The sequence below is a fragment of the Balaenoptera borealis genome, assembly GCF_965194805.1.
Source record: "Balaenoptera borealis genome assembly, chromosome: 8".
Lineage (NCBI taxonomy): Eukaryota > Metazoa > Chordata > Mammalia > Artiodactyla > Balaenopteridae > Balaenoptera > Balaenoptera borealis.
Window position 1 is genome coordinate 91,292,871 of NC_138865.1, and position 11,419 is coordinate 91,304,289.

At 39.7% G+C, this 11,419-nt stretch overlaps 1 protein-coding gene across 1 annotated transcript; it reads left to right on the forward strand.

Moving 5' to 3' along the window:
* Positions 1-116: 116 nt before the first annotated feature.
* Positions 117-11,050, forward strand: CAVIN4 (caveolae associated protein 4). The gene is made up of 2 exons (XM_082404148.1): positions 117-900; positions 7,623-11,050. Exons 1-2 carry the CDS (start codon positions 493-495, stop codon positions 8,301-8,303), a joined length of 1,089 nt encoding a protein of 362 aa, XP_082260274.1. The 5' UTR covers positions 117-492; the 3' UTR covers positions 8,304-11,050.
* Positions 11,051-11,419: the final 369 nt, after the last annotated feature.

Here is an 11,419-nt window from a genome sequence, read left to right on the forward strand (position 1 = left end):
TGTTTATTTACTGCATTCTTTGATATTGACATATCAGTACGTTTAATATGTGAAACTAATAGGAAAAGCAGATTTCAGTTCAAAATTCCCATTTGCTTTTACAAATACTGCTTGAAATTGTCTAAAGATAGAAGCTTCACCCAGCGCTTGGAGTTTGCTTTTTTGGTTATTTGGCTTCTAGGCTTAATATTAGTAACATGGTGGCTTTAGGGAACTTTTTTTTTAAAAAGCTTTCCTCTTCTACCCACACAGTCTTATTTGAGTCCCTTAGTCATCAGTAAGCATGTTTGGAACAGCACCCAGTGCTTTTGCAAGGGTTCATATTGCAGAACAGTCACGTATGGGTATTTGTAGTTACAAATACTTGACCAGTCTCCAGGGGTGGGGTTTCCAACCCTTTAAACAACCCTGTTCCCTGTTATCAAGCTAACTTTTTGCTCTCAGTGCCAGAATTGATTGTGCTAAGACATCTTTCACTGAGAAATAAATAAAATGGAACATAATGGGTCTGCTTCAAATGCTGATAAAATCCACCAGAATCGCCTGTCGAGTGTGACAGAAGATGAAGACCAAGACGCTGCTTTTACCATCGTGACTGTGCTGGACAAAGTAGCTGCCATCGTGGACAGCGTGCAGGCCAGCCAGAAGAGGATAGAGGAGAGACACAGGGAGATGGAAAATGCCATAAAGTCCGTCCAAATTGACCTGCTGAAGTTTTCACAGTCACACAGCAACACAAGTTATGTCATTAACAAGTTGTTGGAGAAAACGCGAAAGATCAGTGCTCACATTAAAGAAGTGAGGGCCCGAGTGGAGAAGCAACAAACTCACGTCAAAAAAGTTGAAACCAAGCAAGAGGAAATAATGAAGAAGAACAAATTCCGTGTGGTAATATTCCAGGTAAGCTTGCACCTGTGTTTAGCTCGATTACTGCTATCTCTTGCATCCTTTAATGGCCAACAGGTCCTATCAGACCTGTCACATGGTAACTATTGTGTATATGCGTGTGGTGGAGTTCTGTATCATCAGAGATCTCAGGATAAAACCATTTCTGTGTTAATTGGTATACTATCATGTCAGTGTTTTGAGCTTCTCAACCGTTTCATGTAATATGAACTGTGGATCATAGCTGAGTCTATTTCTTGCCTTTGAAACTTAATATTGGTAAGCTGCTTTTGGCATATTAGCCATATTAGCATGATGCCCTCTCAAAGCCTTTGAGAAGGTTAGGACTAGAAGATATCTAAGAAGCCTCCAGTTTAAAACACCTCTTTGTTGTAGAGAAAAAGAAACTGAGGACCTGTAGCCCTGCAGTGTGGTTCTTTCCCTTATTATGGAGAGCCCAGAAAGCCCTAAGCAGTAAAATGTAAACTTTTCAGAATATAATTTGTCTGTTGGAATTTTTACCTATAATAATGTATAAGTCACAATAATAAGACAAACGGTCTATTTCTTAATGAACAATCAGACAGTTGTTCTTTTTCTTATAGTTATATAAATGTAGGAGTCACATAAGTAATTCCTTATATTTGATTACCAAGTCTTTACTTAGCTGAATTCTTTTAGCTGCACCGCACAGCTTGTGGGATCTTAGTTCTCTGATCAGGGATCGAACCCGTGCCCTCTGCAGAGGAAGCACAGAGTCCTAACCACTGACCGCCTGGGAAGTCCCTACTTAGCTGATTTTACATGATAGTTTTTGTGTGGCGTTGTGTGTTGAGCTAATAAGTTCCTATCTTACTCTGCACTTGATACTCATATTTTTTGAAATAGGAACACATCCATGGCAAATGCCTAATATCTATAATATATTTGGAAACTCTTACAAATTAAAAGGGAAAAAGTTGAACTTTCATGGTAGAAAAATTGGAAAGTCATTATCAGTTAGTTCACAAAAGACAAAGTAAATGAGCAAAATTCCATTTTCACCTATGTAAATATTTGCAGTTACTGAAACATATTCGCAGAGTTTAAGAGTAGGAAATAATAAGCACTTTCATATTCTGCTGGTAGAATATTAAATGGTACATTTCTGGAGGGCGGTTTTGGTAGTATGTGTTAAGAACCTTAAAAATTCGCAAACCTTCTGGCCCCAAAATTTAATATCAAAGAATTTGTTGTAAGCATAAAATCAGGAATGTGTGCAGGCATGTTCATTGGTACATATATGCAGTGTTATCACACTGTATTTTTAAAATAAATGTATGCCCATATGCATAGGGAAAAGGCCTAGAAGAATAAAAGCAAATTGAAATAGGAACACAGTTGGCAGGTATTTGTAAGATACCAGGGATGTGGGCCATAACTCCCGGGGCATTCTTTACACTTTAGTCAATTCTCCGTAGCCCACTGTTGGCTGATAAGGTTACACGGGGATGGCAGAGTGGTATTTTGGATCTGTATTTAAGAGCCTGTTGGTTATTTAGGAGGAAGAATGGGAGGAGAGAGAGGGTTTCTTATTTCAAGGGTAGTCAAGTTCGACTATGCCATCTGAAGGCCTTTACCATTTCCCTCTCCTCCCAGGTCCCTGGAAGTCCTTCTCCAGACTTAAATTTTTGAAAAAAAAAAATTAGTCATCTTACTCTCAGAAGCCAGTGGTAGTATGTGTAATGGGGATCTAAATTTATTACTGGAGAATGTAGTATCCATTCTTGAATTTGCTTTTCCACGGGCATTAACAGTAATGGGTATAACTCACCCTCCACTTGCATGGGGCATGCCAGGAAACATTCTTGGTATCCAGCATTTCTCCTGAGAACCTTTGTGTGAAGAGTAGACCAGGTTAACAATCAAGATTTACAAAGGTTAAAGAAAGCAGAGTTTCTGAGAAGTTCTAATTGACCCTTGTTTGTCTATTGACATAATTTTTTTTTTTAAGTTGTTTCTATATTCACCTGTTTATTCCCTGAAAGTTGCTAGTTTTTTCTTTGAGTGCCTACAGTTACTTGAATAAATAGAAGATGGTATGAAAAAGGAAGCGAGAGGCACTAGTGAGAGACATAATGCTGTGAAGAGTCTGTGAAATTAAGTTGTTCAGAGTAAGCAGCACTTTATCAATAAGCAGTGGCTATCTCTTGTAATGGGAGAGCATGTAAAAAAAGATAAAGTAAATACCAATGGATTCAATGATTCATTAGATATTAGAACACTGTATACAGCATTCATATGGGATTGCTTAACAGTTAAAAGTCATATATATATATGTGTGTGCATATATATATATATATATATATATATATATATTTTTTTTTTTTTTGGCCAAGCTGCGCACCTTGCAGGATCTCAGTTCCCCAACCAAGGATTGAACCCAGGCCACGGCAGTGAAAGCTCCAAATCCTAACCACTAGACCACCAGGGAACTCCCCAAATTCTTATAATTCATCTTATAGTTAATATGTTTAAGTGGCTATATTGAGATTGCGCCTTCTACTAAAATTAACTTGAAGCTGAGTAATTCAGCTGTAGTATACTTTCATTTCGATTTGGGTTTTTCCTCAAAAAGATTTCCCTAGATATATCTTTTGGTGGCAGTCTTTATTGCTATTTTATCTCCCACCATTGTGTACGACAGAGCTTTCACCTAATTCTGGACATTGGCATTGAAAAAAATTATCTGCTCTTTATCATACAATTATGATTTCTCTTTGAACGTGCTTTCACCTTAGTGACCTCCTCACCATGAAAGAAAGCCAGGAGGCTTACCATATCTTCTAACAATTTTGCTTACTAACCACATGCCCGTGCCTCCCAAATGAGGTATTTGGCCATTCCCTAATGATAAGTCCTGGACTTCTAAATATTCAAAATTCTCTTAGCAGTATTACTTTGATAATCAAGGCCATTATACTCTGACTCATAATACTCATTTTGTTACAAAAATCATCTTTTTACCTAGAATTTTACATGAAAAAATGTATAATAATTGTATTTGGAAATCAACTATAATTCAGCCCTATAATTTTCAATTATTATTACAGTGTATTTACCACTAACTCATGGTATCTCTGACTCATAGGAGTTGCAACAAATAGATTTACATAGCAGGTACTTTCTCTGTCTCTACCCCTGTTTTGTTTTGTTTTTAAGCCTGATTTTGTAGAGTTTGTTGTGCAGTTGAAGAAGGGTTTGTGATTCCTGAGTTAAGCCATAACTGATTTCTTCACAGCAGGATTGTGAGGGTTTTTCCCTAGGAAACAGTAATTATTGTTTGGCTCCTTTTCTAATTATACCTACTCAGTCCATACCCACCCACTCGGTGCTGCTGAAGCTACTCCCTGTAGTAGGTGTCAGGAAAGGAGAGGAATAATGTTGCTGCTTCTGATTCATCAGAGAGCTATGAGATACCCACCCTGCCTTTTTTTTTTTTTTTTTTTAAGTTCCTAGACTCTCCAATCCTGTAGCCAAAGAATTTAATTTTAAATAAGGATCCAGAGAAGTAAAGTTCTGGGGATACGTTCTTGACTATCAGGATGATAGGTTTTGGAATATGTATAAATGTATTTCTTACATAGTAAATTTTTTGGTTGAACAGATTTAATCTGGATCTCAAGTAGGAGCACAGTTTCTTTTAGAAATTTCAACTCGTGGGTTCAGTTAAAAATCTCATGATCTTTAAAGTTTTTCCTGTTTAGTGTTAGAAATAACCCCTAAATAGCAAGTTGGGGTTCTTTAGCAGCCATGTTTCTGGCCTGCTTCTCAAGGTTACCAGTGTCTGCCATGTTCCCAAATCCAATTTGATGAGTCCTTATCCATTTGACACATTTGACATAGTTGGTCCCTCCCTCTCGAAACTTTTTCCCCCTTGGCTTCTGGGGGTGCCTCTCGCTCTTGGATTTCCTCCTGCCTCACTGGCTGATACTTCTCCTTTTTGGTTCCTTCTCATCTCTTCCTTCCTCTTCTTCTTCTTTTTTTTAAAAAAAATATTTATTTATTTGTTTGGCTGTGCTTGGTCTTAGTTGCGGCATGCGGGATCTTAGTTGCCCCGTGCGGGATCTTTGTCGTAGCATGAGGGATCTTTAGTTGCAGCATGCAGGGTCTTTAGTTGTGGCATGTGAACTTTTAGTTGTGGCATGTGGGATCTAGTTCCCTGACCAGGAATTGAACCCAGGCCCTCCTGCGTTGGGAGTGCAGAGTCTTAGCCACTGGATCACCAGGGAAGTCCCTCATCTCTTCCTTCTTATCTTCAGGTCCAAAATCCATTTATCTATCAATAACACCAAAATTCAAAAATCTGTAAAAATAAAGTTTTTATCGTAACTTATTTGGCAGCAAGACCTAGCTTTACCTGAACTCAATGGATGCCAAAACCCAACCTCAAGTAGCATGAGGCTGTTTATACTCTTTGTCCCACCTTGGAGTGAATATTTGTATATTTTTTGCCACAAAAAGGTTTCTTCCCAAGATCTCACTGGGAATGTTATGTAATATATTATTTTCCCCAAATCTGAAATATTCTGATTTCTGAAAGGTAGCTTGGTTCCAAGGAGTTTTGAATAATGGAGAGTAGACCCATTCATTCAATCTCTTGGTGATCTCTTTCATCTGGTCTCATGATTTTTAGTTTCATCTTTATGTTATTGATACCTAAATTTATCTCTAGTCCAGATCTCTCTCCTGAATCCCAGACTTAGGTACTCAGCTGCCCACTCAACATCTCTGCTTGGATGTACAGTGGGCATCTCAAAGTCAGCATGTTCAGATCCCATCCTTTCCCATCTCAGTGAATGGCTAATCTGTCCTTCAGCTGCTCAGGCCCTGGACTAGAGAATCATCCTTGACACTCTCCACATCTCAGTCTAGCAGCAGCAGATCCTGTTGGCTCCTACCTTCAAAGTGGATCTGGAATCAGGCCACTTCTCACCGCCACCTCTGTCAACACCCTGATCCATCTCTCACCTGATTGAGCTCAGTGGTCTCTAACTGCTGTCCCTGCTTCTCATCTTGCCCTCGATAGCCTCGTTTCAACAGGGTGACCCTTTTACAACATGGGTCAAATCATGTCACTATCCTCCTGAAAACTTTTTAGAAGTCTTCCTATCGCACTCGGAATAAGAGCCACGGTCCTTATGATCAGATACAGAGCCCTACGTGAGCTGGCCGTCCCACTACCTCTCTTACCCTCTCTCCTCCTCTTGCCCCTTGGTCACTCTGCTTCAGCCACACTGCCTTCCTTGCTGTTTCTCGTTTCCTCCCAGTTATGTGCATTACCTTCAGGTCTAGGCTTGGATGTCACCTTGTTAGTGAGGCCGTTCCAAGCATCCTCCCCAGTCACTGTGTATCCCCCTGCCCTGCTCTATTTTTCACCTTAGCGCTTATCACCATCCAACATACTATGTAAGTAACTTGTTTATTTCTCTCTTCAAGAATACAAGTTCTTTTACTCTGTTTTATTCACGGGAGGTTCTCAGTTCCTAGACTAGTGACTGGTGCGTGGTGGGTGCTTAGTAACAATTTGTTGAATGAAGGCGTATGCTTCTTATTTGTTCCAACAGTCATTTGTTGAGTATACCTACTATGTACAAGGTACTCTGATAGATGCCAGGCATAAGACATAAATAAGATACAGCTCTGCTTTCATGGAAGCTATTATTTAGTGAAGGCCTCAGAGAGACATATATAAATGAGTAGAGTTCTAATTCAATTCAGACTGTGATAAATGTTATAAGTAGAGGAATGCATGTGTCATTTTGGTATAAATTGGAGACAGGTTTGACCTCTGGGGGAAGTTGGGGATATTTGAATTGACTCGAAGAAAGATTTTATTCACGAAGCTGGAAAGAGGTGAAAGGTAGCAAAAACCATGTTTATAAAGGCATGCAGGGATGAAAACAGTATGTGTTTAAGGAACTCAGAGGGGTTGTGTTGCTGGACTGGAGGAGTGGGAAAGTAGGTTTTGCTCAAACTGAAGAGCCTTCTAATTATGCTGAAGAATTTGAACTCTATCCTTTGAGTATTGGTGAGCTCCCCAATGTTTTAAAGTAGAGAAAGCATGCGATCAGAGCTATGTTTTAGAAATATTTCTCAGGAAATACTTTGGTGATGTTTTGGAGGTATAGCTATTGCACGAGTTCAGGCCTGAGATGACAGGGCCTGAATTAAGACGTTGGTAGAGGCAAGGAGGAAGGAGGTGGGAACAGAGGAGTTAGTAGTTATTAAGCAATATTATCGACAGCGCTTAGTGACCAGTTGGATATGGGATGAGGAGAGGGAATATTTGGGACCATGCTTCTGAGGTTTCTCTGGGTAGCACCTGGAGGTATTGGTGCTGAGAGGTCCAGGAAAGGATGATGGCTGGGCCTTGATTTTTGGATATGTGAAGTTAGAGGTTCCTGTGTTACATCTAGGCGGAGAAGTCTGTCTGACATTTAGAAATGGGTTTTCATCTTAGGGGAAGGGGAGAGGTGAAGGTAAAAGATTAGTGAGTCTGCTTCCTTGGATTTGAAGGTAGAGCAGTGGATAAGTTTGCTCGGGGTGAGCTTGGGAGATGAAGAAAAAGAAACCCTGAGAAATGCCAGCATTTAAGGAGTGGGGGCAGGATAAGCAGCCCGTGGAGGAGATTGAAAAGGCGTGGCCGGAAAGTCCAAGAACCCATCGCTAACACGCTCGCTTTCTCTCTCCTTCAGGAGGATATTCAGTGTCCAACGTCCCTGTCTATCATGAAAGACAGAAGCTTGACTGCTGAGGGTCCAGAGGAGGAGGACGATATCTTCGATCCCCCAGTTGATCTGTCTTCGGACGAAGAATATTATGTTGAAGAGAGCAGATCTGCCAGGCTTAAAAAGTCAGGCAGGGAGCGCATTGATAATATCAAAAAGGCCTTTTCCAAAGAAAACATGCAGAAGACACGGCAGAATTTTGACAAGAAAGTGAACAGAATTAGGACTAGAATAGTGACACCAGAGAGGAGAGAGCGGCTAAGGCAGTCAGGGGAGAGGTTAAGGCAGTCGGGCGAGAGGCTGAAGCAGTCAGGGGAAAGGTTTAAGAAATCTATTTCTAATGCAGCTCCTTCAAAGGAAGCTTTTAAGATGCGTAGCCTTCGGAAAACTAAAGACCGCGCTGTGGCCGAAGGTCCCGAAGAGGTCAGGGAGATAGGGGTGGACATCATTGCCAGGAGCGAGTCTCTGGGCCCCATCAGTGAGCTGTACACCGAGGTGCTCAGTGAAGCAGACCCCGAGGAGGCCAGAGCCTCGCATCCTCCCCGAGAAGGCAGGGAAATCTCGACTCCCGAGCCTTTAAAAGTTACTTTTAAACCCCAGGTGAAAGTAGAGGATGACGAATCTCTTTTGCTAGATTTAAAGCAGTAATTATAAAGAGGAATTAAGTATATTATAATTGTAAGTCTCCTTAATCACACAGTTTTAGTTTAATTAGTATAGTCATTTACATGTATATGCCATATAGGAAAACATAAATGGTATGGCTGTCTCATTTCTTAGGTTTAAAATTTTAAAGGTAATACAATTATTAATATACATTTCCTTAATTAATATACACTTCCTGGGGAATTCTTTATTTTTCCTCCCTTGGGGAATTTTTTTTTTTCCCCTCCCCCAGGACTTAATGATTCTATCAGCTTTCTCTCTTAGGTCACCTCTCATGGCAGCTGTGGATTTTTAAGTTCCTTTCTCTTGCCCATCAGAAAAATACTTTCCTAGTGAGGCCCACTTAGGTGTTTGGTAGTCTACAATAAATGAAGGCCAAATTTATGGCCATCATTTATTTGCAAGTGAACTCTCGATTTTGGTCTAGATTAATATTGTGGCCAAGCTGAAAGGGGAATAAGTCACATGTGGATTTTATCTCTATGTTCAAATCAATAGATTTTTTAGTAAATTATCAGTCACACCCCTTTTTGATGGCTTTACATAAAAACATTGAAGTGCTGGACTTGAGCATTTAGTTCTGGCATCACAGCTTTGCTTACAGGGAGCCACTTGGCAAGTCGTCTAATGGTCTGGCCAGTACAACGGAGAGGGTTCGCCTGTCCTACCCATCTCAGAGGACTGTTGTGAAGATAAGGAAATGTTATACATTCTGGGAGAACAAGAGCTATGTCCAGAGAAAACAAACCCCACTGGTTCCTCAAAAGCAGAATCGAAATAATTCCATCTTCTGAAAAAGTCCTGAGCTCCAAGCAGTGAGGACCTAGGTCGAACAGACACTAAAGTTGGTCTTCAGAAGCGTTTTCACAGAATCAGGAATCAAAAGTCAATGTTTGGGTGACATCTTTTTTGTCAAAGACTAAAACCAGACCTTGGGTTTGAGTTGGGTCTTAAAACGTTTCCTGGAAAATTCTTTTCTGATTTTCTTCTGATTCAGATATCTGGTGGACCGGAGCAGCATTGTTTTGAGCAGCATGAAGCCTGCAACTGTGGCTGTGTCTTCTAGAGGCCTTTCTAAAGTCAGCCCTTGTGCAGTGCTTGGAAATGACCTCAAATGCTTCTGATTTCCAGAGTGAACCCCTCAGGGCCCATCTGTCCAAAACAGTGTTCTTAGGAGTTCATCATAACTGCTTTGGGAGGAAGCCAGATTCCACTTATTTGTTAGCTGTAGATCTAGCCAATCTAGAAGTAGATATTATTGCTAAAGAAAGAGAAATGGTCATACTGGTCCTGCACTTGTGTATGTTTAAATCTTCTGGTTTGTAAAAGGAAAGAAATGATGGAATTGTGGAATTTGAAGAGTTTGGACAGCAGTCAGCTTTCAGTCAGTTTTGGATGCTCAAGTAGTAATTAAAAATTGTAATGTATACACACACACACACACAAATCAGCTTTAAAATATTTAACTCAGTTACCCAGCTGTTTGGGTTTGAGAGTTTGATTCAGCATCATTTCCTCTTCACTCTGCGTGAATACATAAAATCATGAATTGTTAATCTCATTATCTTTTTTTATTGAAAACTAAAGTGTATACAGCTTTGAACAATACTTTAAAAGGAATAAGTTTTAAAATGTTACAGTTTAGAAAGAGCTTGGATGCCTAATCACACATTTCCTTAAAGCCATAATAAATCTGAATTTAAAAAAGACATTATTACAAAGTTTGATGTCAGTGTCCTATTTGTAAATATTTTTACTAATAATGAATGCAAACAGTATGGCATGTATTTGATATAGTAACCCTACTCATAATAGATATGTTTCTAGGTTAAGCAGAATGTAAAGAAGTTATATGCTTTTTTTTTTCTGGCCCTACACAGGATAAATATCAATTGAGCAAAATATCACTGTCAAGGAATTTTTGTAAAGTCCATTTGCTTACTGACCCATTATATAAGCAGACTTGATATGTTATGGAACATTTCCCACATAGGTATGTTTGAATTTTGATTTAGAAGGCATTATAGCCTGGTCAGCTCTTCATCATGGTAGGCGCTGAACAGTTTCATGTTCCCAGAGGTTCATTATAACTTACACTGCTTTCTTGGCACTAGGATTTTCCCCTCCGTGTCACTTCTGTCTCTCAACATTTCCCCCCGTGTTTAGAGCATTCCTCAATTCCACATTCATGATTTTCTCTCCTTTCACCCCATTCTCTTGACGTAAAGAATGTCTGTTTATTATAGGCTGCAGAATCATACATCTTCATTTAATGCAAGGAATAGTCTAGTCAACATTCTCTATTTTTAAAGTTTCAGACAACACAGATTTTCTGCTCATTTTACTCTTCTGTGTTTTTGAAATTATATGTTAGATTTTAAACAGCTTATTGAACTAAAACCATTAGCAGGATTTGTCCCCTTTTCTTTCTGTGAGGCAGAACAGTACAACATCCATAGACACCCAGGCCGTGGAGCCCGCTCTCAGGCTCTACTACAGAATAGACAGGCGAGAAGAGGGAAGTGCAGCTCTGTCTCCTGCACGTGATGGATCCAGAGGCTTTCCTCTCAGGGTCTATGGTGGCCTGGTTCTGGGTCATAGGTTAGAGAAAAGGGCCCAATGTGAAATAGTGATAAGAGGAGCATGAAAATTCAGCTTGTTGAGAGCATATTTGTGGTGTGTGTAAACTCCCTTGAACAAGTTTTCATAAATTAAAAATACAAACCAAACTACAGTGTTTCATTTTGACTTTATCGTTTGCCTTCCATGTACGTATAGGGTTTGGTTCAGAACAGTCTGAAGTTCACTGTGATTCTATCAGCTAGAGAGCATGGGTCATGTTATGTAAAATATTTCACAGAATCACTGTTAACTCTACAGTCCCCATACATGAAATTACTGGGCCTGTTTTTCTTTTGAGACATGTTTTCTATAGCTTTTATTGAACCCTACTAAAAATATTGTAGGTTACAATCCCCAAATAATTGCTGTGGCGTATCTGAGTCAAGACTAGGAAGAATGACCACTGTGGTCTCATCCTCAGTTCTGTTGGAATTTGGGGCATGCTAGTATCTGGTCTGTAGTGAATGAAAAATGAA